Genomic DNA, 27,513 nt, shown 5'->3' on the forward strand with positions numbered 1-27,513 from the left:
TATAAAATACACCGAAGAAACTCGTACAATCCTTCCATTCCAACGGTATTCCAGTTAGAAGTAACGACTTATAAGCAACTTTTTCAAGAAATATAAAACAGAACAGTCGAAGAGAGGTTCGTTTACTAACCAGCATCAAAAGTGCAAAATCTCTTCTTCAGGACAATGACTACCAAGAAATATTTATTCTTCCAATTTCTAAGTAACTTCTTTTTCCAGAAAAAACTTCATTTCTCTGTAACCAGCATCGAAAATCACAAAATCCTCCAGACTTAATTAATATAGAATCTCCTCTTGAGGACATTGCACCAAAAACTGGAATATCTTGTTTCAAAGAAGTATCTATTCTTGCAATTTCTAACTAACTTCTTTTTTCAGAAAAACCTTCATTTCTCTGTAACCAGCATCGAAAATCACAAAATCCTCCAGACTTAATCAATGTAGAATCTTCTTTTGAGGACATTGCACCAAAAACTGGAATATCTTGCTTCAAAGAAGTATCTATTCTTGCAATTTCTAACTAACTTTTTTTTTCAGAAAAACCTTCATTTCTCTGTAACCAGCATCGAAAATACAAAATCCTCCAGACTTAATCAATGTAGAATCTCCTCTTAAGGACATTGCACCAAAAACTGGATATCTTCAAAGAAGTATCTATTCTTACAATTTCTAACTAACTTCTTTTTTCAGAAAAAACTTCATTTCTCCCCAACCATCATCGAAAATCTTCTTCTTAATCAAGAATCTTCTCTCGATACCAGGAGGACATCGATACCAATAAGACTTAAGATACCTTGTCTGCCAAAAAGAAATACTTATTCTCTCAACTATCATTACCGAATAATCTTAAAAGGAACGAGAAGAAGAGCTTCGTCTCCTGTTGACCAGCATCGAAAAATACCATAATCGTGGAAATATAATATAATCCCTTCCTCCTCTTCGCGGGTGTTATCGATACCAATTTTTCTCTTCCCAACTCGTTGCTCTGTCGCGTTTACGATCTGCAATGGTATCACGGGCGGCGATCTTTCACGCTGATTCCCCTCGGTACTTTTTATCGGTATCAGGTGCGCCGTAAACCCTCGTGCAGCCTCGTTCTAAATTACCAACGCCAACGCGAAATCTGCGAATTTTTATTCGCGCCCATTTCGGCATTTCGCGCCGCTTAATCGGATTTCCAAAGCGTTACGCGTGCTTGGCCAGCGGAGAGAAAAAATTCCCCGCCGAAATCCTCCGCTAATTATCCTTGGATAATCAGAACGAATGGAACACGATTTTCGTTAACAAATTTCCAAGCTTGAAACCAAGCTTGTTTCGTTTTCCTTTTTCTCCTCTTATGGACGTTTTATTCGCAGAGGGTTTAAGAGAGATCGATGATGAGCTCGTACTATATGGATTACATTGCACCGTATATTAATAATACTGGAGGCTAATTAGAGGAGAAGATTTACGTTCGACGTTTCTTGAATAAGCTGTTCAAAAATCCTCTTATCGGGCAGATTTGTTTTCTCTGTTTCGAATAAGCTGATCTGGGGACTTTGAGAGTTCGATTCGCGATTTATGTTGTTTATATATAATTAATTCATACAACTGTTGTATAATTCGCTTCGAGTAAATAAATTTTCAAAAGTAAAGAAAGGATCAATCGGAAAGCGATTTTATCTGTAAGTTAATGTGAATAGGTTCTCTTCTTTTTTTTTTTCAAATGTTACACGAGATCATAAAACTATGAGATAATTACAGCTCATAGATCTCTCTCGTCCATTGTATTACAATTTATTCCCGTCGACGTCTCGTTTCCCGTATTTTCTTTGTATCATTCACCGAATGCAATAACTCGTAAGGAAGGACATTCAAGTGTCCACAATCTCGAGCGGCTATGAATCCTTCGTCCACGCTATAATCTCGGTCCAAGCGAGAGTGGCTATGCATCTTTTATATCTTTAATACCAAGTGGACCAAAGGAGACATTCTACTCTATCGGCGAAAACTCGATCTTTACTCTTTCAGAGGATGAGTTATTTATTTCGACGCAGATGATGAGGGGAGGGAACCATCGAGGTTCATCGCAAATATAAATATTTAATATTTCGCTTAACGACGTCCAAGAAATAAAATTCTCATCGATTCTCTGAAAATATTTTATTTGCTTAATCCCGTTAAAAGTGGAGTCTCTAATGAAAATTTTTATCGATCAGAATAATAACTAATACAAAAATTTTATTAAACCAGTGATTTTTCCATTCTATCAATTTTTTGAAAATTCTAGAAAATTCGATCCTGTCTTGTTATTACAAAATATACTTTTATCTTGAACCTAATCAACAAAACTGCTTAACTAAGCAAGTCTCACATAACGGACGAGTTTTCTTCAAAGCGTTGCAAAAAATTTGTCATCGTCGGCGATTAGACTCGGAAGAAAGGAATCGTTTCGTGTATTCGATTCCCCATAGGGGAAAGAAAACGATCGGAATCTCGGGGTTGAAACTCGAGGATTAACGACGGAGGATCCCTTTTCTGCAAATGCTCCTCCTCTTTCTTCTTCCTCTTCTTCCTTCTCTCAGAGATTCGATTTGGCCTCGGCTCGCTCGCTATCGGATCGCCCCTCAAGAACAAAGGGGGATGCGCGCGACGCTTTTCCATTCGCTTTAAAACGCTCGGAAACAGGGGAAACAGAAATGTGAACGATGCATCTTCGATTCATCGTCGTTCGATAATTCGTCCCACAGAGAATTTTTATCAAAGAGGGAAAGGAGGGAGGGGGGAATGGATCGACCGAAGGATTCAAAGATAATCCTGAGTAGAGATATTTTTAAGAAAGAAAGAAAGAAAGAAAGAAGTGGAAGTTGAGATATTGGTACGGTGTTGATCGAGAAGTGGAAATCCTTGTAAGATAAAATTTATCCCCGGTGATAAATTACTCTATTTAAGCCAAAAATATAAAGTGTTCCTTTATCATCGCGGACATAACATTTCGTTCCATTTATCTAAAATAATTAGATCGTATTACTTAATATTTTCATCATTAAAACTGCACAATACAAATCGATACAAATAAGCAGAAAAAAAGAAGACTCACAATTTAACTCCAAATTTCTCTCAATACCATATAAATAAATCCTTCGACCATCAACGGATCAACAAATCCAAATCACTCTCCCCTCCACTCTCACTTCACAACCCCAACCCCAACAACCTCTTCTGAAAGTCTCCTGCAATCACTTCGTGTACCCCGAGATAGATAGAGAGAGAACTCGTTAGTTTCTCGTGGACCAACTTTAAACATAATCACGGGCCTCGGATTTTCCGCGGAGGATCCACCCTCTCCCTTTGATCTTCGGGGCCTTCGCAGACTCCTACGGCGAATCTCGCCCGAGGACGAGAGGGAAAAATCCGCGAAAGACGTCCTCCTCCTCCTCCTCCTCCTTCTGCGGGGGTCCGTTAACCTTGTGCGAGGGCTAAACGGGGGATGGGGGCGGAAGGGGGAGAATAAACAGACGCGGAGGGGGAAGGAAGAGGGTTGAAAAGGGCGGAACGATGCGAGAGGGCCTTGGCTGTCGAGCGAATGGCGCGTCTGGATATCGATCCTGGCTTCCGGGACGTTACACCATCGCGTACAACACCCAGCTTTCCAACCCTTTGCCCGTGTGCCTGAAAGGTGCTCGGGTGAACGAGTTGGAGGGAGGGAGGGAGGGAGGAAGGAAGTACGTGTCGTGGCAGGTGTGTCTCGCGTGCGCGGCTCTGGCTCGAAAAGGCTGCGGCTTTGAAAACGACGTTTTTTCGCGTGGAATGGTGGATTTTGCGAGGGGGTGAAAGTATGGGGAGAAAGTATTTGGAAAAGGAAAGAGATTTCGAGAAAACGGAACGGTTGCGTGAGCGTGGACGTGCGAAACGTAGAAATTGAAGAAGGATCTCGGATCTCGAAGCGAAGTATGTCGAAGAGTAAGCTCGGATGATGTGTAGATGTGGAGAGAAGGATTTGGAAAATGGAGAAAAAGTCGAGGGATTTTGAGAATGAAGGAGTGGTGGATGTTATAGGATGCTAGTCGTGGATTTTGAGAAAAAATAATTGTACGAGTGATATGAAAATAATTTTTTGTTGACAAGGGACATTGGGTTCTGGATAATATTTGTGAGTGGGTGCAAATATGGAAAAAGATATTGCGGAGAAAATTTAATAATTTCGAACGAGAATAGAATAGAGTCTGAACGAGAAATAAAACTTTGCAAGGAGTTTCGCGAGAGAGACGTCGCAACAATTGGGCGCGAATTCTTTTCAGCAGCAAAAAACGAAAGTTAAAGTCTTCTGACGCGAAATATCATCCGAAAACTTCACGAGAAAGAAGAAAAGAAAAAGAAAAGGAAAGAGAATAATTACAATTCTTCCCGCTTCTTTCAACCTCTAAAAAATGCACAAGTACTTGTGTGTCCCCTGAAATCCCAATCCTGATGCGGGACCATTTCAACAGGATCAAAGGTCAGGTTGTAATTAACCGTGGTGGAGTGCAAAGGTTCAGTATTCTCGCGCGGGAGGGTTGAATTTCAGGAGCGGAACGCGAGGAGAAGGGTTGCGTGGTGCGCGTAATTAAACCTCGAGGAAACTCGATTCAACTTGGCAACTGTAAAAAAATAAAAAACAAAAAGCAAAAAAAAAAAAAAAAAAAAAAAAAAGAAAAAAAGAGAGAGAGAAAAGGAAAAAACCGAAAACAGAAATAAATTTTAAATAGAATTTTCAACCCAGTTCTGGAGTGGAGGCGAGTTGTGAACACGTGGTACCCACGAATATACACTGATTGCAAACTCGTCGTGTTTCACAGAAACAATGTGCACGCGCGCAAAAACGCGACCAGTTGGGAATGCAGAATAAACAGAATCACGTAGGATTATCCTGGAAAGCGGCTGTGATAACAGGTGGAATTATTGCTTTGATTCGTTTCGTGTTTGTTCTTTGAGAATAAATATATATATATTTTTTTTAAATAAAAATATGAAAAAATTAACATTTGCAAAAAGGAAATTTTCTATTAGATATATAGAACAACGTTTTATCCTTTGTAAAAATATATATATATATTGTATCATTATGCAAACACGTTCCAAATTATTATTCCAATCTATTTCTAATTCCTTTAATACTCTCCTCTCCCATCCATGCCGCTATCGTTTTAAAAAACTATTTTTAATAAATGTTGACTAGATGTATAAAAGTTTCGAAGCTGAAAACTTCATTCATTATTTCACGAGAAAGAAAAAAAAAAGAAGGGGGGAAGTTTCCAGTCTCTTCCTCTTCTCCTCGGACTCGAAGAATAATGAAGTTTAGAAGAAAACTCGTCGACTGTCCCGATAAAGGGGATCAAGCCGGGATTAAAATTTATCAAAAAGTCAAACGATCATTACTCTTGGAAAGAAAAAAAAAAAAATGGGATACATCACGACGAGATAAAGCTTCGAATTTTAAAGAGACTCGAATTTTCGATTCGAAACACGATTTCGAAGTGAACGTTTCCATTCACTTTCGGGGTCGGGATATATCGAGAATTCACGACGACGGCGCGCCGTGAAAATCAACAATCCGCCATCTCTCTAGTCGTCGACCGTGTCCTCCAAAAAAAAAAAAAAAGAAAAAAGAAAAAGAAAGAAATCGCACCCACAGACGATAACCCTCGGTCTTGGACCTTGGCCAAAAGAAATCCGCTTTAATATCGCGTGACACGCGCCACGTGATATTATATTACGTAGGCAACCCCGTGTTCTATTCGAGGAAATTCGATGAAAGGAAAGGGGGTAAGTTTTCGTTTGGACGAAAAGGGAGGGGGTTGAAATATTACGTGGGTTCCGTGTTGCAATCTGTCGTCACTTATCTCTTCATCTTACGCTTGATAAACCTCTTCTTCTTCGATCGTGTTCCACGATGATCGTGTTTCATGCGTGATCTTATATCACCTCGGAGAGAGAGAGAGAGAGAGAGATCGATGCATGGAATTTGAAGCGTTACATCGAAGGATTAATCGTTCTTCGTTCTTAATTGATATGGATCGAAACTGGGGTGATAACAGCCCGGGGAAGATGGAGATTAATTCCGAAGAGTGTTGGCACACCACGCTTCTCTCCAACATTTTTTTAAATTCTGACACGCTACAAAAAATTGTTAACGTTGCTTATGAACCATGCTACTATTAATAATTATAATTATACATCGTGAAGATAGTGTTTCTTCGCATCTTTCATCCCGTGGCTGTTGCTTCTATCTACGATGAAATTTTTCGAGAGAATCGAGTTTTGATTCCATCCATGATTATTCTCGAACGTAAAATTCAGCGAGTACGTTCAAACATGTACGTGACAAATGGACCATTGATAATGTTAATGCTATCAACATACGAATATATGGAAGGGAGGGAAGGAAGAGAGAGATAGAGAAAAAAGAAAGTTAATATCGTTATTTTTCGATGGTCAAAAGCGGTGGAACATCCGATGATTGTTTTTCGGTCGGCTAAATCTTATGCAATATGCATTCGACGTGCATAATATGGAAATATGCCTGCCACTCCCCAGCGTCAACTCGATTTAATGAAACGTTAACAAACGGTCAACGGGCTGTCGAAAACACCGGAATCCGTTTTAATTGTTTTTTTAACGCGGAACACATTCGATAAAATCGGATCCCCTCCACCCTTCCCTCCTGTATAATAATGAGCTAGCCTGTAGCATTCAATGTACCGTGTTGTTTAACGTTAAAAGGGCGAGTCCATAAACGAAACGTTCCTATCTAAAAATCTAGAGGAAATATTTACAAATTTATCCATCGATTCTTTCTTCGCAATGAAAAAAAATAACTCTCTGCCTCGTCCCTTAATTTTAAAATAATCCATGTCGAAGAAGATAAAAACGAACGGCGTTTATTTACCAATTAAATCGCATGCTCGATTGATTCGATCGGTTTCCATCAACCGTTTCCACTTCCTTCCGAGTTTTCACGGAACTTTTCCAATGAAAGTCGATCAACGGAATGAAACTAGACGAATCTCTCAAGTTTTTCTCTTCTGTATCTCCTCGTGTATTCGTTAAGATAGATTTCTTTTCTTAATCTCTTCTTAGAGGGAATCGTATTATAATTCTATTCGATAAGAGTCAGACTCTGTGAAATATGATCACTTTCACTAAATGAACATGAGCATCAACTTTCTATGCACATTCTCGATTTCTTTCTCCAATATCTCATAGATATCGAAGTCTCCAGCAAAAGAGACATCTTCACGAATCCCTCATCGAACAACGTTTTCCAAAATTATTAAAAATGAACAAACAGGATTCTCTCCCTTCGTCAACGAGCACAAATCTCGCGTGAACAAGTTACTACCCCTTTCTCGAGGGAATACCTCGTTCGTTGTTGGGGATGTTTCGGTACGGATGTTGGCGGGCGGAAGTGAGTCAATCGTCGCGAGTCGGAGGATCGAAAGGGCTCGAAATTAATTCCCTCGTTATCCCAATAACGTATGCGATTCGATCCCTGTTCGCAACAACATCGTGTATATACGACGAGCCTTGTTGCTTGCTTGCTGCTTCATTATCGAGCTCGACCCCTCCCCTCCCCTTTTCGAATAATGCGCCGTTACCTGAAACGCTGCTGGCAATTAGGAGATTTACCTCCGCCCCGATGAATCCACGAGTTCAACTTGCAGTTTGAACATCGAATCCTGTGCACAAGTGGATCCCTGTTACCGTTCCAACCGGGAGATAAGTCCAAGTTGTTGTTCGTGGGTTTGATCACGTGCCTCGAGTGAATTGTTGCGTTTAATTGATCCGCTGATCCATTTTGCAATTGAAATATTGATACGTTGATTATATTCGATAAGTTTTTAACATTTTTTTCTTGAAATCTTGCGGTAAAATTTGTGGAAATTATGAAATATTATATATTTCAAGATGAAATAAAGAATGCGTGTATCATTTTTGAGAATCCTTTGAGGTATAGTTTATCTAATCTTATAATTCGTGTGCATTCTTTCTATAATCTACATAGAATAATGATCCAACGATTGATTATTCCAATTTATTTCAGCAATTGTGAGAAACAGGCCTAAGATCGTATTATCGAGAAGTTGCTCAGCCGCTAATCCCGAATGCACTTGCGGCGCTCTCGATAGTTTTTCAATTTTCCCCCGCACGAGCCTCGATACTCGAGAGGCCGCTTTCCCCTTCGCTCAACCGCGCCGATTAATCGAAAAGATCCAAATAAACCAAGTCTGGCGAGAAAACAGAGGCTGGCTCGTCTCCAAGAATCTTCCACGTCCATTCACAATTCCATTCTGCTACTCCTTCCATACTCGCGATATACCTCGATGACTCTTTAATATCTCGAAGAGGCTGAAGAGGCTCGTTTTAAGCTTTGTTATTACGCGAATTTCGTAACGAAGGTTTGCTTCAGCGTAATATAAACAGGGACGCCTTTAATTTCGTTCAAAAATTATAATTTCTGTTTTGCAAAATTAACGTAAATGCCTAATCCATGGACAATCGAATTTATTTTTCCATTCCTCGAACAGTGAATTTTTTTTCTCTCTCAGAATCTTGGAAGATAAGATTAATTAAGTTTCTTGGAAATTTTTGATATTGTAATTCGTGGTATAATGAATTAATTCTTGGGATCTTTCGTTCAATTGTTTTGATATGAATTCGACAAAATTGATCAGTTTTGATTGCCGTTCACGAAAATATTTAAAAAAAAAAAATCAATGGCGATACGTGTATGTTTAAGTTTGTGAATAAACAGCGATTAAATAATCGTAAGATTAAAAAAGAAAATTACCATTTTTATCGATATTTATCGATACGAAAGAAAACACTTAGGAGGACACTTTTCATCGAGAACGAGAATAATGAATCGTTTCATCGCAAAACGACTCATTTGACGAGAAACAGGACGCGACGAAATGATGAATTGATAGAATCTACATGGAGCTCTTATTCTCTCCTTCTTTTTTTTTCCCCCAGAGAGAAAACAAGGATTCGAAACAAGGATGGGTTCGGTTGAATTATAGAGACAAGCTTCTATGCAACTCGAACCATTCATCACGCTAATTGCATCTCCTGCGGAGACTGCCGAGTGATTTCTAAGAAGCGAATTAATCCGTTGGAGTTGCGGTGGTGAAGTTTCATCGCCATTTTTTCCTTTCTTTCTTTCTTTTTCCAAAATTTTTTAACATTTCATTTCATCGCTCGATCATTGATTACGTTGATGATTCCATTTCAAGAGACATGTAAACAACAGAAGTTTGGAAAACGTGAATTTAACGCGCGAAATTAGCTTTGGATCGAGGAGAAAATTTGAAATGTTTATTCACGTTTATCGACCATAATTAACATGTCGTTTAATAAAAAAAATATATACATATAAAAACGAAACGAGGATTTGCGCATGGATTTTTGAAGGCTCGAAGCGCAAACACGAGCATGACAAATATACAAGCACGCTTCTCTGAATAACTCTACAATTACAGACAAAGATCTGGAAATTATACGAGCGGGAATCCAAATTGCTATCGACTCGTTCGGCCCGTTCATCATTTGACGGATATAATGACGGTAATTTAACGGCGAGACTGACAAACGCGAAAATTCGAAGAGTCAACGTTTTCAATTCTCGACAAAATATATTATTTGTATTATTGGACGAACGGTATTGCTCTGGATTTAGTTTATGCGGGGACGAATTGTCGTTTTCCGTATTGCCAATCGTGTATATTGATCGTGAAAGTACGTGTACGTATTAATATGAATTTCTTTAAATCGTATGTATATATATATATATGTCGCTTGAAATGTATTATCGCGTTGCATGAAAATTGGAAACAAGCGTAAAGCGAATGCATCGTGTAAAAACATGGCAGAAATCATCTGACAGCATTCTTTTACATTTTCAATTTTCCATAAAACGTATGATTATCGGTCAAAATCTGTTGAAATTTGTTAAAATGTTGAATTCAATTCGATATTAGAGATATTAGATTTCGAAGACAATGCTGCAATTAAACGTAATTAAATGGCTTCTGGATTTATTATTCAATTTCAAGTGACGTTTGAATTTTTAAAGAAAAGAGATCAAAAATTTGGTCACCGAAAAAACTTGTTGAAAAAATAGAGGATGCCATGTAAGACGGAGATTACGATCTATATTTCTTCCTGCAAATGCATACAAGTTTTTCCAAAAATCTGATACTTGTCTGGAGTTTGAAATAGGTCAGTAAAATGAATGAGAGCGAGAGATTTAAGGTTAAGGATGAATATTTTAAAGAGTAAGGTTTCGTGCTTCCAATGATCATTCATTTATTGATCAGTAATCATTATTTTCGCAGTTATATGTATTTTAATCGAGTGCAAGATAAAAAATAGATAATATTTAATTCTGGAAAAATATTACTTGTAACGATCTTATTACACGATACGTGAAGATAATTAAAGATAATCTAAATTGATTTAAAATTTAATCTCGTCTTTGAATTTTCATTTAATCAATCTGATACGAGTTTAATATTAATTAATTGATTTTTAGTAGAGCATTTCTTCCTCTACTTTTTTCTTTTTTCAATTTTATTTTATATGAAATAAATTACTGAGCATGTATCTTTGGTATAATAAAATTGAAAATGAACTGGTTAACATTTGCTGAAGTTATAAAATATTCATGATACGAAACAGGCTCGTAAAAGTATCAAAATGGCGTTAATTATACATACGTTATTCTACATTAATATTAGATTATCCGGAAATTAATTAACGGCAGTATAATATAATATGGAAATGAACTTGAGATAAACTCGCTTAATAAAAAAAACAAGGGAGGGGAAAAAAAAACCCAACATAATTTACCATCAACTTTTCAAAGATTTTTAAAGTCATCCTATTTTATTCCTTTAATAAACCAATAAATCTTAACAATCCGATTATACAATCACTGATAAAATTACGATTGAACAAATTAATTTAATAAAATTTGAAACTTAAAACTTTCGCAATAATATCGCCATTATTATTCTCCATATCGCCAGCCTTCAACCACAACTCAACCCCCTCAAACACCTTCCTCCTTCCCTTCCCTCTTCATTTTCCTCGACCAAATTCTCAGGTCGAGTCGCGTCTTAATTTTTACCACTCGATTACACGAAGGCAATCTCTCGCGAGCCACCCCTCATCCCCTCCCCCATCCTTCCCTCCCGCGATCGCGGGGGTTCAATTTCACGGCGTGGCGAGCCGTGCAACACGGCGAAACGACGCGTGACCCAGTTAACCCGCTCGTTTCCCGGCGCATCGACCCGAGCGAGCGTTTATTAAGGGTGGCAAAAGGGCGCGAGAGAGTCACAGAGTGGATGGGAGGGGCCGGCCGTCGCGAGGGAGGGTAAACGTCCCTTAATTAAGTTGTCTAGCACGCCAGACCAATTCATCGAAGCTTCTTTATCGAGAGGGAAAGAGAGAGAGAGAGAAGGGTCGATTCCTGATGCGAGATCGATGTCGCGATGCCTTCTCTTCTCTTCGCGGAGGAGGACATCGCGTGTTTCTTCCCTCTTCCTCCTCTCGTTTCTTGTTCTTTTACTTCTTCTTTTTCTTTTTTCTTCCTCCTGTATTTTCCCGTCTTCCCCTCTCGAGGGAGAGATGTTCAATAAAAATTCCTCGAGAGCCTCGACCGGCAGGAAATGTCGTCGGTGGGGGCACGTCGTGTGCACGTCGAGTCGAGTCCCTCTCGCGGAATCGAAGCGGAATTCCGTGGGACGTTCGAAAACGAGGATTGGATGGTGGGAGGGAGGGGAGAGGGGACGACCAGACGACGGGACGCCTTTTTAAATTCCCCGCATAGCGGACATGGAGGGAGGGAAGGACGACGATATCTCGGGGATGATGAAGGTTGTTCCGTTTCGAGGGAGAGTTGTTGGAACGAATTGGGTGGAACACGAATGGCTCGATGGAAGATTAATACTACATTTGCCCGTGCAAATATCGTTCATCAAGCGATAATTTCTGCGGCTGGTGAACGACGAGGGTTGAGACGGTTTTGAATTTGTTTGTGGCGACGCGTTTGCCTTGGGAAATTGCGCGTTTTCGGGAAAAAACGTGATTATCATTTCGTAGGATTTTCAGATCAAGGTCAAGGATTTGAGTTATACGGTGAATTGTACGTTTTAAAAATCGTTTACATGGATGTTTAATCGATTTCAGGAAGTATTACGACGATTCTCGAGGATGGAATAAGATCCTGTTCTAAAAGAATTCGAATCTTTAATCTAGGGATCCCTAGGATTTTAGATAGGTATCTTTTGTATACAAAATCGAATATAAACGGAATCTTACGAAGTGGAAAATTTTTCGTTCGATAATCTGCAACCTGTTAGGTTGAAAATTTAGGGGATGGGCAGGAGGGGGTGGGAAAAATGAGTAACTGTAAAGCATTTCGGACGGTGTATAGGGCGAGGGTGAAACCTGGCGCTGTAAATAACATCGTCGAAACGAGTCGGGAGGATTTATCGTGTCAATTTTTCGCCGGAGGGAAAGGCATTCGTTTTATTTCCGTAATAATGGCGACTGGAGATTCCTTGGACAGTAAGAGAAGACTTCCCTTTCTAAGAGAAAATATATCGCGTTTATTTTCAACCGAATTGATCGAATCAACTGTAACAATGCGAAAATAGAGAAATCTCTTTAACCTCGGATCTCCTACTATCCATTACTTCAAATTTCACTCCATTTCCAAGAATCACAACAATTCATCCAATCTAATTATTCCATATATATAATAAAACGCAATCAAATTATAACGACAAGAAATCGAAAAGAATCCTACTATATCTAATTAATTTCGATCGATATTGTTCATCATTCATTTAAAATCTACACAAATTTTTGAAGCGCGAATGATGCGCGCGTTGAACTCGATCGATGCATACCTTGGCGTTTGGACCGTGCGAGATCCTTGGACGCCGGCGTCCAAGGAATTTCCATCGAAGGGTGCCTTTGCCGAGGTGTCGCGAATTACTTCCATCGCGGAATTTTCATCTCGGCCCCGCCGAGTCAGCTGCCAGTCCGCATAATTTCCATTCCTCCGTTTGTTTAATTACGCCTCGCCACCTCCTCGAGAACCGAGCATTATCGAGGCGGGGCCAGGATGATCATCGAAAGGAAAGAACTTCTCCTTCTCCTTCTTCTTCTTCTTCTTCTTCTCCCGGATGCTTGAGTGGGTGAGGTCCTTGTCAAAGGAGTCTTTGACAATTCCAAACCCGTTTCCAAAGGAGGATATTGCGGGGAGAAGTTGGGCGAAGATCGGTAATGGAATTGGAACTCCAGGCCCTGGAGGATCGATTGCGATTTCGAGGTTTCGAATCCTAAGGGGGGAGGGGATTCGGAAGTGCACGTTCAACCATTGAATATTTATATGCTCCATTAATGCGCCATATCTAAATCTCCGAGGAATCTTAACTGATTACCTGATAATTATGATCGTCAAGTTTAAACGATGATCAGACACGTATCCTGAATTTTCTACACACTTGATCCAAGAATATAAATAGAAATAAAAAAAAGGAATATACAGTTCGTTTAACGTTCCCCTATTTATCTTTTCTAATCTCGTAACAAAGATATATTAATTAGGTGAAGAAAAAAAAAAAAAAGAAGGGAAATTCACTTTAATTAAATTCCGAAATTTAAAATCTAACCTAAGAGAAATCTGCTAAGCTAAACTTTCACGAATACTTGTACGAATATATATGAAACGGAATGCACGATTTTAGAATTTTTCAAATGAAATATTTCTCTCTCGAATTATCTCATTAATTATCATTTAATATAATTTTTTCAAAACACTTCATCTCTGCGTACGTTCTCTCTCTCTCTCCATCTTCACAATTTATTCGGAAATATACACGTGTGATAAATAACTTTACCACAAATATCACACCTGCAAACTCAAATCATCGTACAATCGATCGAGTTACACGTGGAATTCATCCCGTACACGAGATGGCGAAGCGAAAAACGAAGGCAAAGGGATGGTTTCGAGGGAAAAGATCACCAGGGAACAGAATTGTTGAACGTCGCCTCGGTTTAAGCCGGTTTTCATGACAGAGGACGCGCATTAGCGGGTGTTAATGTTACGCAAGGTGGAAACGGGAAGTGGAACTCGATGTATCGCCCGAGGTAGCGAGGGGGAGGTTTAAAACTAAACGCAGTTAAATCGAATGTGTGTGTGTTGCATAGGTATTAACTTCAATCCTTTCGTTATTCGAGAAGATATTTGGGAAAGGAATGTCATTTCCGCGAGATGCTGACGGACGATTCTTAACATTAGAATTCGATTTTCGTCCGAATCCGAATTGGATGGGATATTGCGAAGTTCTGGTGAAAAGAAGCGAACATTGATTGACGAGATATCTTTCGTTTTGAAGAGAGGAAGAGGAGAGAACAATCGAGAGACTATATGTACTTTTTCATTCGAAAAAAATTATTTCAGTTTTAAATCCATAGTTGGTGCTTTGTAGCTCGATTATGAAAGAAATTTTGAATCCGTTTTAAAAATTGAATTATCAATTTGTTACGAATGTAAATTAATTTATCTTTTTTAGATTTAAATTTAAATATTTTTAAATCACGATATAAGAGAATTGTTTAATTTTAAATTAATTTCATAATCGATAATTAATATTCAGAGATTCGTTTTCCAAAATTATAAACATTTAGAAAGTGTTTGTTGATTTGGGTCCAACAAAATTCCAATAGAAATATAATTTAAAATAGGAAATCGTTGAAATATTCCTGGGAAATTACTTATCCGACAAATTTCATCGAATCACAAACATTTCCAATCTCTCTTTCATCTCCATAGAACGAACAATGCCAAAAAGATCCTTTGTTCTCCAACTTTCGGATGAATTTCGACTTGATTAAATTCACCTTTATCTTTCCTCGAGACTTAGCCACGAATTTCAAGGGACGGATTTCCGGGAAAATTGTACGGAGCGACTCTAAACTCGACTTAATCATTACTCAAAACCATCTGATAAAGTTTCAACATAACGTAATATAATTCCCTCTTGTGTTACAGATTTCTGCCAGCCTCGTCCCGTCCACCTCTGCTTCCTGTAGCCAGGTGAGTGACGTTAATCACTTGGATGAAAATTATAACATATATTATATCTCGAAAGAAAATTATCTTCCTTATCTAAACAATTTTAAAACCAGATATAATTATTTAAATTAAAATATATATATATATACATAGATATCACTTTTGCAAATATGTCTCGAGATATAATTAATAAGATAAAACGCTCGAACACAGTTCCACAGATATCGTTGACACAATTGTAATTGTGTTTCCGTCTTCAGATTCTATTGCCACGTATATTTCAAAAGAAAAATAACAAACGAGAGGAGAATATTTATTACAAGAGGAATATCATCGTGTCTATTTAAACCTCTGAGAAAGGAATTTCATCCTTTGGTCAAAGTGTAATTAATATTATTATTATTCTCGATTGAGAATGCTTATTATTATCGAATGTGAAAGAAAGAAAAAAGAAAAACTTGTACTTTCGCGGGAGAGAAATTCAACAGATGATGCTCGATGATGAACGCGGATAGTCGAAGGCAATTAGACAGCTGTCAAACACGAGGTAAAATTTCTACGCGAATGGAAAGCGGTTCATGATGGAAACTGCGTAAACTCGGAATATTATTTACTCGACAAACTGCTTTCGGTAGCTTTCGTCCCTCGTGCAGTTCCAAGCAAACACGACTTCTTAATATTCCGTTTGTCTTCGGTTCTCCGTCAGCCAACTTTGCCCTAGGCGCAGACAAGTTCTTTTTTTTATCATTCTCCGATTCGATATTAGCCTCTGATGATGATGATATTAATCCTTTCCCACTTTTATCCTCGATCAAAGATGAAGAGATTTTTTTGAAAAGAATTTGAAACCGTCTCGTTCAAAAGTCAAAGAAGTGCAATAAGAATAATTGTGAAATATTTCAACCCACTTTCGAAAGGTACGAGAGAAATGACTAGAGAAAAATAGAAGAAAATTTTTCTCTAGCAATTAACAACACAATTATATGATTCTAAAAATTACAAAATTTAAACAAAATCTACACGTTACATTAATATATAAAAATTGAAATATGACGATTAAATCAAAGTCCTCGATCATCTCGTAGAAATGGTGAAACTAATCCATCCACTGGGAGGGAAAACAACGTCAAAGAGTCGAACGACAGACGGAGTTTCAGAAGGAAAATGCGCCAACATCTGTCACGTTTCATCGGAAAGGATGACACGACACGTTTCGCGCCGCGTATAAGAGGCGTAAAAGAGGAAACGAGAAAGAAGGAGCGGGATGATTGCGTCTGAAATTGGTAGGGAGGGATGACGAGAGAGGGGTGGAGTTGGGGACAGTTAGAGAAATACCGGGGGAAAGCAATTTTTAACGATGCCTTCTGTTCCTCCTCGAAACGCGACCCTTGCCGCAATGAAATCTTCGTGCCTGATGCAAAAATTGCGATATCGAGGAAATCGTATCGTTTTCTAAACTTCTGGAAATGGATTAAATTTATTATCAAAATTTCAGTAAGATGTATGATAAATACAGTACTCTAATTACACGAAGAAAGCTAGAATATGTCGATAGAATGTTCATTCTAATTATGCTTGCTTACAAGAGGCTCCATTGATCGATTCAGAGAAAATGAAAGAAACGGGTACACGAACGGAATCTAGAGTAAGAGGAAAAAACTCTTGAAAAGCGAATCTAGTAACCTACTTCCTTTCTTTTTTTTTTTTTTTTTTAGTTTCCATTTTCCAAAACTTCTTCCCTCGCACGTACACAGAAAATTCAAGAAATAATCCCCAACCCAGGATGCACCACATCCCTCGACTCAAAAATATGGAAAAGAATCGCGTTTCTTACCGAAATCGCATCGTGGAAAAATTCACTTTGCGCATCCTCGCTATTCAACGACGACCAATCACTTTTCCCTCCTATTTTTCCCTCTATCTCGCCAACCTCCTTTCTTTCCAGATCCAGCCGTTGGATCAACCTAACCTAACCTAACCTACCTACCTCTAGCAGGTGGCTAAAATAACACGGGAAATAATGGCGGTGGAAGGAAGAACGGGCGCGTGTCGCGATAAAAGTGAACGTGACGCTCGACAAGAAATCACGACTCGACATTCTCAAAGTGGCAGAGTTCGAGAACGGGGACGAGGACGAAGATGGAGAGGGCGAGGTTACGTGGACGAGGATGGACGCGATGAAGAATTCATCGACGTTTTTCTTTCTCGTTCAAACTTACCTCTTTAAGAAGAGGTAAACTCAATGCAACAGAGAATGATTGAGATTATTTTACATTTACGTTTCAGAATTAATTTATAATCATCATCATTATTATCCCATAATATTTTAACGGGGTTAAATTCAGAGAGACGGTCGAAAATCATTAATTAGAGGTAATTCCAATGGAGAAGAGACATGGGGGATGATGAAAAGGGATGCGGAAACTTGGAATAAACCAACTACTCTCCATTTCCGATTCAAAAGAGACAGGAATAAGGGGCGCTCTAAAGGGGCGCGTTAAAAACTCGCGGGAAGAAAAGAGTAACGGGAAAAGCGGCGCGGGGAAAACACGGAAAGGAAAGGAAAGGAAAGGAAGGCACGAAAGGCAGCGGCGGCATCTCTCGAGAGGAAACGAAGGATGGAGAGAGAGAGAGAGAGGGGGCGCGTGTAGGCCTCTGAATGAAAGAAAACCGAAAGAGGCGTGGATGTGGAGAGGAAAGGGGTGAAAAGGAGCGTGAAGGCACGAAAGGGTGGGATGGAGGGGGATGGAAAAAAGCGAGGAGAGTCTGCATCACCTTGCATTCCACTTGACGGCACTTCTGCGTCGTCGCCCGCTACTTCTTTCTGGCTCTCGGCTCGCGCAACCCCCGCGTTGCAACGACGGATCCGATGGGGGGAAGAGTTTCGAATCGAGTCCGGGTTTAAGCAGGCGCGGCGCGCATCGACGATCACGAAAAGATGATCTCGCCGCGGCGGCGACGAGTTTTCTCGCGCTGCCGCCTCCCCCAACGAATCGCTTCTCAACGCGGCTCTCGCGCGCCTTTTCGAACCCGAGGTTTATCAAATGATCCAACCCTTTCATGAATATTTAACGATACGCGAACGCGTAGATTTCGCGAAACGGACGTGTTTTTTTGTTTTTTGAACGTGGATTTATCAGGTGGATCGATTGAAGTAGGATTGAAATCGATGATTCGATGATTTTTTTCTTTGTGAATCGCGAGTATCGGTTTTCAGCTTTGAGAATTGAATTAAGGAAGTGATTAAAAAATCATAAAACCAAAAATTTTCGTTTATTTTCATTCGATCAATTTTTATATTCTATGTATATATACATGTTCAATCAATCAAAAAAGAAACACTCGATACATTAAAAGAGATATCAAAAAAAAAAAAAAAATACGTATCAAAAAGTAATCATTGAATTCGATAAATTACAAAAATTTCAATTATTATTAAATCCAAAAAATCCTTTTTATTTATATCTCGATATCGAAAAAAAAAAAAAATATATCAATCTACCAAACTATTCATTATTACCATCGATTCGTTAACGAATGATCGACAATCCAATCTTTTTATAAAAAGAAATCACGAAACAACAACGTGGTCTCCATTCGTCTATCTATTTCATCAATTCAATCTCATCTCAAAACTACCATAAACCCGATTCTCTACTCTCCCTATCCAAGAATCATCGCTCAACGAATAAAAAAACCGAAATTAAATTATTCATTATCAATTCACCAGCCGTGAACGCGTAAGATGATACGAATCGATCGACCATCGATCCAATCCAACCACTTCCTTCGAAGAAAGAAGAAACCCCTTACTCCTTCGAATAATCGAAAGAAGGAATCGAGCAACGACGCGCAACCCGAGCATTCGCTCCTCTTTGTTCTCCGTAAACGATGGGTGGCGGAGGAGGGAGGACACGTCATCGAGCAGTCGGTCACGATCCCCGGGGGTGCAACTGGCACGAAAACAAACCCGTTTCGCCCCCATTTTATGGTGGATCCTCACGGACATCGATCCGTCCGTTCTCGATGCACGAAGAGAAATTAAGACGTTTCCCTCCGCTGTCGCTATCGCGGCGTTATCAGCCACGTTTTGTATATGGTCGTCGGGGGCCCGTCTCCCTCCGTTGCCTGGGAAATCTGCAATGCGGAGGCAGATTGCCGGGTCCGGTTAAAAATGACGAGCGCCGGGTCGAAACGAAACGACGAAACTTTCCGCGTTACATTTCCAAAATGTAAATCCCGAACCGTGAATGGAACCAGCTCGTCGAGCTGGTCGAGTTTGAAAGTTACGGTGGATATTTGACGGCCGAGTTTTCGTCACGCGAAACGACGGGGCACGGTTTGTGGAAAAAGATTTGGGGTGAGGGGGAGATTTATCGACGAAGATAATGGGTGTTACTTTATTCTTGAGTTTATGAAATATATCAAGTATAATGTGGCTTGACATTTCAAAGGGATTGTCAAATTTTCTTTTCTTGTTTCAATTTATTATTATTTTTTGAAGGGGAGGAGGATGATATTAAGAAACGTTAGAAAAAACGAGGCAAAAATTTAAGATTCTTTTTTAAAATAGAATCACAGGAGATTGTATAATTATTGCAACAGGATATAAAGTTAGAAGATGGAATGAAAGATTTAAAATTGGAGAGGAGAAATTCTGGAAGATATTTCGAAGAAAATATGTGGGAAGTATTAAAAAAAAAACACCTGATTTAACAAGGTTGAGATGAAAGATTCATAAAGGTCAGGGTGAAAGATCACTAAGCTTGGGAACATTGGATAGAAAAGTTGGTGTGGTGAAAAGTCAAGGTGATAAAACTCGTGAGAAGATCGAGGGCGCGAGTTCGAGATTAAGAAACTTTGATCTTGGTAAACTTTAACTTGACAGGTCGCAAAATTTACGAGTTTAAAATTTCTAAACGTGCTGCTTTTAAAATTTTTGAAGATAAAAAACTATCTTTCCTTTGAAATATTAGAATCTGAAAATCTTTGCCCCTCGAAGCAACGTGCTCGATTTTGGAAGAGGCACTATCTCACCTTAAAAATTAAACTGTGAGGTAATTTCAACGACCTTGCACCTCTGAAGAATATTTACACTCGATATTCACTCACAATTCAAATTTTCAACTACAACTACGAATTTATTATATGTTTTGGATAAATAATATCATATTATATCGAATGATATTAGATAATAAATAAATATATTAATTCTCGAAACTTTTACTCAAAAATCATACAGTTAAGTCGCCAATTTTAACGAAATATATTTATATATTTTCAACTTTCGTGAATAAAACCGCTTTATTTCTAACATAATCGAGATTTAACGATATTCCTGCTTCCCATTGTTCTTTTTCACGAACAATCGTGCGCATCCATAAACACGCTTGGAGAAATTTCACGCCGCCATTCTCATTGTGCGATTCTGCCACGATTCGTACATCTCGAGACAAACAGTTTGCATAATAATTCGATGCACGAGTTGGGAGCAATCGAAGGGAACGAACGATGTCTTTAGAAGCGTCTTGAAGGGTTGGCGCCAACACTGGAGGGAGGAAACTTTACGAGCGAACTTGCTCGAGAATTTTTCATTTCAAGAAAGGAGATTTGAAATCTTGGAAATTACGCGTAAAAATCCATATTTCTCCATATTTGTGAAATTTCCAAGTAATTTTGTAGAATGGAAAAATTATTCTAGAAATTGGATCATATCTATGGTTCGTTATATATTTTATTGTTCGAAGCGGGATAAAAATGCTTTTTTTTTATTATTTTTTTTTAATAATCATGGCATTTTATGTTGTTTCAAAGAGCTTTTTTTTTTTTTTTTAATAATAACATTGAACAATTTTCACTGTGTGTGCAAAAGAGCGTAATCGAATAAAGCTTTATTTGAATTTCAATAAAACAGAGGATGGAGTTTATTTGCTTTGTTACTTTGGATTTCTGTGTTTCGTGCCTTTGGGGATACGTGTCTGCTTTAAATTTAATCCACTATTAATACGATATATAAAATATTAGATTACGTATTATAAGCTAGGCAAGCATTTTGACATTCTATAACTCTCATATTCGTATATGCTCTCGTTAAATAATGGAAAATTAAATTGCTCTCATAACATGGAAAATATAATCATCCAATATTTCTCCTGCCTAAAACCTTAAATCCAACCCCACCTAACATTTTATCAAACCAACTATGCAAGAATAAGAAAGAAAATACACGTTTCACACGCGAAATAAAAATTCATCTCATCTTTTAATTTTCCTTTTAAATCTTTCCCATAAGAACAAGATCTAAAGTTATCCAAAAATTATTCACATCCTTAATTTCATCCAAACATCGATTCATCCCACGGACAAATAAGCACAGACTTGTAATTATACGAAGAAGAAGAAAAAACTCGAGCAACAAATTCGATTACTCGAGGCAAAAGCTTCGAGATTAATCGAACAAAGGAGAAATTTGTCAGAGATATCGAGTTACCATCACAAATGAAGCGTCTTCTTCTGTACAAAACCTTGTGCTATTCCTTTTCTTTTTCTTTTTCTTTTTTTTTACCTCGACTTCCTCGTTCGGTCACGCATTAGCGTAATAAGATTCGCAGACGAGCCGCATTCTTGGATGAAATTCCTTCCGTCCTTTGGAATCGTGGACAAGTGGAGGGCTCGTAACGATCCACCCCCTCGCTCGGTCGGTAAGTCTTCGAGTTTTAAAAGTCGATAACAAGTTGGTTGCAACCGGCAGAGTGGCTCGGATCGTTCCTTTCTTCCCCTCCCCCCTCTGCCCACCAAAGTTTCAAAGTTAATCGTCCTTTTCTGAATGCTGCAGCAAGAGGACTCGGTTTTGCTCGAGGAGCTTGGAAGCAAGATAATCTCAAACGGATAACACGGAACGGATGATTAAGGGTGCAATTGGTAAACGTAAGAATGTTGCAAATATAGAAGAGTTCCTTGAAAATTCTTCTCAAGTATTTTGCAGAGTAATTTAAATTATTACATATTTGAAGATTTTCGAACAGGATATATTTCATTTTGGACGAGAAGAAGATGAATTCTAAACGCGAGGAATCTTTTTAAGAGGATATACGTGGAAAATTTGAGAATAAAATTTGCTCTTGGCATTGCAATAATAACATGAAACATATAGAATGGAATAAGAGATGGACCCTTAACGAAATCAATTTTAAAAAGCAAAGGAACGAAAGAAGAGTCCTCCAAAATATCCTCCAAGATGTTATAAAACTGAAATAAGAAAAAAAGAAAAATAGAATCTCTTTAATATAAAAAGAAGATATAACCAATAAAATATTCGAGACATGAAATAGCCAAGGAATATTCCGAATGTAAGGTATCCGAAGAATATTCTGTAAGTGCAGGATATTGTAAAACTGGAGCATCGAAAGCGGTACCATCGAATATTCCAAGCGTACCAGAATCATCCAAGATACAAAATATTCCAGAGATGTATTCTCCATACACACGCGTACACACAGCGAATAGCTATCTTATAATCCGCATAATATCAATTCCACCGTCATAAATTGCATCGAGCAACTATGATCGTAAATCCATCCATATAATAATTTTAAACGGATCGCTCATCTCTCATTCACGGTGCACGCCGAGGTATACTCAGAGGCTCCTTCATTCTTCTCACAATTCTCCAGAACACGGTTGAGCAACGTCATTACGGGGAAAAATACTTGGAGGACATCAAGCGGGATCGTGGGTCGAATACAGAACATGGCGGGATCCGTTCCATGTTTCGCGTTTACGTGCCGATGTTGGATTAAAACGCCAACACGGAACTCGTTATTAATTTTGGAACCGGCCAATTCCGAAATTGTTTCCGCCGGGGCTTTACGCCGATTATTAGGCGACGGATTCGAATTAATTAGCGCGATACGCTGCGAAACTTCGTCCGATTACACCGGATCCCCTTTTCAAAGTCGAGTATAATTCGGTTTAAATCCTTGGAAATTGGCATTAGAATTGAAGGCAAATTATTTATTCCTGGGAAAATGTTTCATTATTTCATCTTTGAATTTTCGTCATTTCTCTTGTACTAATTATTTCGAATAATTATAAATACTTTTCGTTAAAGTTTTTTCAATGCGTAATTAAAAACGATAAAGTAATACATAAAGGGATAACAATTACAGGATTTGAAGGATCGATGCTGGACATTAAATGAAAAGTTCATTAAGTCAAAAAATCTTTACTTGGATTTATCTTAACTAATTTCAATTCCGTGGACAATTACTCATTCATGCCAAAACTTGAAACATTTAATCAAAATACTTAATTCAAGCGGTGAAATTTTTATAAAATAAATCTATTTTCTTTACTTCCACTGTTCAAAATCGATCCTCAAAATTTCATTCTTCTTCCAATCCCTCTACCCCGTATACGGTAATCGGCCACCACCGTCCATCCTATGCACGATAACGCATAACTTTGCACAGGTCTCGCTGACAATTACGCGCTATCATATTAACGAGCGTGTGTCGCCGGTAATCGCGGGGGGTAGAGGAGGGCGAGAGCTTGTTTACGCGAAACGAGGTCCGCAAACTGCCATCATAATTTCTCCGCTCGCGCGGATGTCGGTGTTAAAACGTACGAGGGATTAAACCGGAGGCCATCGTTATTCCAAATCCCCCTCTCTCCCTCCTTTTATCATCGAACGAGTGATAGAAAACGAAACCAATCTTGATTCACGGCAAATATTTTCATCACGATGGACGAATAGGATGGACGAGTAATAGCCAAAAGGATGGGGAAAACCTCGACCTCGATGGACGAGCCCACCCCTCTTCACCCTTCTGTTTCCTCTTCCGTCTTCGTCCAGACGAAGGTTTGTTGCGACAGGAAGAAGAAACGGGCGGTTTCGAGATAATGGAAAGGTGGCTCGAGGTAAACGAAAGGTTTACTATTCTTGGAAGGGAAGGAAGGAGGAGGAGGATGCTTTTCGCTGGGATTCTCGTTGTAGACCTTGCAATATCGCGCCAAGACCAGTTTGAAGAAACGATGGTGTATGTGTGTGTGTAATTTGGGAATAGAGAAGAGAATATTTGCATTCTCCGGGTTATTTAAAAATAAGAATGATTTCAGGAAAGAGGATTGTTTATTCTCTTTTTATTTTTGTATTATGAATTATTGGAGTTTGAGAACGATGTGCGTGTTCGTCCATTGGAGATGTATTTGTGAAATACATTTGGATTTTATGAGATATTCAAGAATATGTTGATATAATTGAAATTTGAGAATTTCTATCTTTTGAAAAAGATGACTATTATACATAACTTGTTTAGAATTATGAAATTATTCATTTATTTTTTATGATTCCTGAATGAAACGGATTTTTGTAAAACTTGTAGATTCTGAATCTTGTTTAAAATCAAATCTTCCTCTCTTTTCTCTCCCAATCAACCGAGAAAGGAAAAGAAAGATCACAATATTTTCATCTGTTAATAAAATCCCCAATCAGATCATCGCCGATCATCAATTTTCTAAATAAAATCGGATTGTAAAAACTCGGAGAGCCGAGATTATTTGTCCGTAATCCCAGTTCGAAACCGCGGATCGTTCCGCACAATGGGTTTATCGGCGATTATTAAGAGAAAACTGGGAGGGAGAAAGGGAAATTTTCCGCGGTCTGGAAATTGTCCGAGCGCAATTATCCGGGGATACCCAGTTAAAACGTCGTCCTTCCCCTGTCGTTTCAACATCCACTGCTGATTATTTGTCCATCGTTTTATCTCGATCCGCGCATTAAACGATCTCGAGAGTTCATACCGGAAGCGACTATTCCTCGACATTCGAATCGAACAAACTTTGAAAATATCAACATTCAATCCGGTAAACGTAAGATCTTCTTATAGAATCGATTTTATCGATCGTGGAATTAAGTTTTCTATAATCGATCCAACATCTCTGGATAAATATTTATATTTCGAATTAGAGGATTATTTAATTAATCTTCCGATGTGAAGAATAACCTGGAATAAAATCGTTTCCAGTGATCCAATTCCATCGATTTCTATTCCTTCCTGAAAAACCGACTTAAACAACAAAATTTCATTTCCCGATCATTCACTCGTTCCTTGGAAATTAGCCAAAACTTACTTGTGCTCGAAAAAAAAAACCAATAAAGAAAAATAAAAAATATATAATATTAAATATATAATATTTTATCGATTGTGGTATTAAGTTTTCTGTAATCGATCCAACATCTCTGGATAAATATTTATATTTCGAATTAGAGGATTATTTAATTAATCTTCCGATGTGAAGAATAACCTGGAATAAAATCGTTTCCAGTGATCCAATTCCATCGATTTCTATTCCTTTCCGAAAAACCGACTTAAACAACAAAATTTCATTTCATTTCCCGATCATTCACTCGCTCCTTGGAAATTAACTTACTTGTGCTCGAAAAAAAAAACCAATAAAGAAAAATATTCTATTCTTTCTTTCTCTAAAAAAACTCTTTTATTGAATATCCTTTTCATTCTCACGAATTCATTCCTCGAAAGAAGGAACCAGATCCGAAAATAAGGTATTGGTGATCAAGTATCCTTTTCGAGAATTTGTTCAGCGGAGGGGGACGAAGGGACACGAGTTTCGGGAGGGAGAGTCTTTGCAAACTCGTGACACAGTCGAGAAATGACGCGTGTCGACGGAAGGGAAGAGGGTAATGAGGGAAGAGAGGAGGACAATAAGGATGGGGTATATGGAGGGAGGCGAAGTGTTTGAGGAAGAAGATCAAGTGTTGCGCAAGATAGATCAAGATAGGCGGCACGGGGCGGCAAGGTAGCAGCAAAGCTTTCATTTTTCATCGGGGGAAATCGTTTGTACAGCGGGTGCTGTTCATATTTGTTCACTTGCTACTCCTCCTACGCAATTTTACTTTACGCTTGTTTGTGTTTCGTTCTATTCGCGAACGTTTGAGGAGGTCCCGAGCGAGTGGAACGGGGCCAGTTCTCTTCCATCCACGAGGTAAACAACGGTAGAATTGAATTAAAAAAAAAAGAAGTCTCCTTCTGCGGCGTCCCTCTTTTAACATTGTTTACGCTCCTTCTTCTGTACGAGTACGAAATTACTTTTTACTATTTCTCGATTAGAGGGAGGATTGCCATTCTATGCAACAATAAACGTTGAACCGTGTTTTGGACAGATAAAAATACATAAGATTATACATAAGATATACATAAAAAATATACATAAAAATATACATAAGATTGAAATATATATTAGTTATTGTATATCATACAATTTAAAAAAAATTAAATTAAGTTCTCCCTTCTATTCAAAGAAATACTATTTCTATCGATACAATTTTCCAGCAACAAGTTTAAATTCCTCCTCTGATCAATCATAGCTAATAAATACCGTCCATTACAAGTGACAAACGTATATATACGACTCCCTCCCCAATATTCGCATTAATATACGCGAATCTATTAGAAGGATACCGGGCTAAGAAGCTTTGTACACGGCGGCGCAAATAATCGTGGAGGGTTTCCACTTGCATCGAAAGGGGTGGTGAGCACAGGTTTCTACGCATACACGCGCGGATAGGATATACGTATAAACGACGGGGTACAGTCGCTTCCTTTGATCCCGGTCCTCGAAGGCAGCGAACCAAGCCTTTCTGGGCCACGCGCGCGTGTCCTCCACAATTGCGCGACTGCAAAGCCGCAGAAAGCAATTTCGGTTGTTAAGTTCTTCAATTAAGCGAAACGCAACGGATTGGAATCGGTTTTCTGCCAAGGAAATTCGACGCGTACGGAAAGATCGCGTTCTGCGCCCCGCACGCGATGTCTGTTTCCATCCCCTGTCAAAGGGATGGAAATGGGGGAGGAGATTGGAGGGATATCGATATTGCCTGCACGTCGATGGATGGTGATTGGTATATATTGACAGCGATTGTGGCGTATCGATTGCTCGCGCGTCGATGATTTAGCAGGGGATAATCGCTCTCCTTCTTCGACGTGTTTGAATAAGCGGTTTGAGTAGAACTATTTTTGATTTTAATATCCGTGAATGATTAGTCAATGTTCGATCAATTTTTTCCATTCTTTTCAGAATATATTTGCGATGTTAATTTAGAATCTCTCGATTTGTCGAAGATGGATAAATTTGAAATTTGTAAAAGAAAAATCGTTCTTTGTAAATATTCACACGAAAGAAGAAAGTTGGAAAATATCGAGGAGATTGACAATATCCCAGAGGGAGAAAAGGAATTTTGTTGCACGATGCATCGAAATCTTTTAACCGAGATTATCCAAGTCGATAAAGCTTTTTATTTCAAGTGGCGAAGCAACACGGCAAACCCGCATCACGATCACGGTTCCGATTTAGATCGTATCCTCGTGCAGAGTAGACAGGGGAGG

At 38.7% G+C, this 27,513-nt stretch overlaps 1 protein-coding gene across 7 annotated transcripts in view; it reads left to right on the top strand.

Annotated features, from left to right (window-relative positions):
- LOC410951 (RNA binding protein fox-1 homolog 2) overlaps positions 1–27,513 on the top strand; it is a 315,194-nt gene that overhangs the window by 57,131 nt on the left and 230,550 nt on the right. For all 7 annotated transcript variants that reach the window (XM_026439411.1, XM_016911104.2, XM_026439413.1 and 4 more), the window contains one exon: positions 15,089–15,133. In XM_026439411.1, coding sequence (XP_026295196.1) covers positions 15,089–15,133 — 45 coding nt within the window. The remainder of the gene's footprint in view (positions 1–15,088; positions 15,134–27,513) is intronic.

This window comes from Apis mellifera, linkage group LG3, assembly GCF_003254395.2.
Source record: "Apis mellifera strain DH4 linkage group LG3, Amel_HAv3.1, whole genome shotgun sequence".
NCBI classification, from domain to species: domain Eukaryota; kingdom Metazoa; phylum Arthropoda; class Insecta; order Hymenoptera; family Apidae; genus Apis; species Apis mellifera.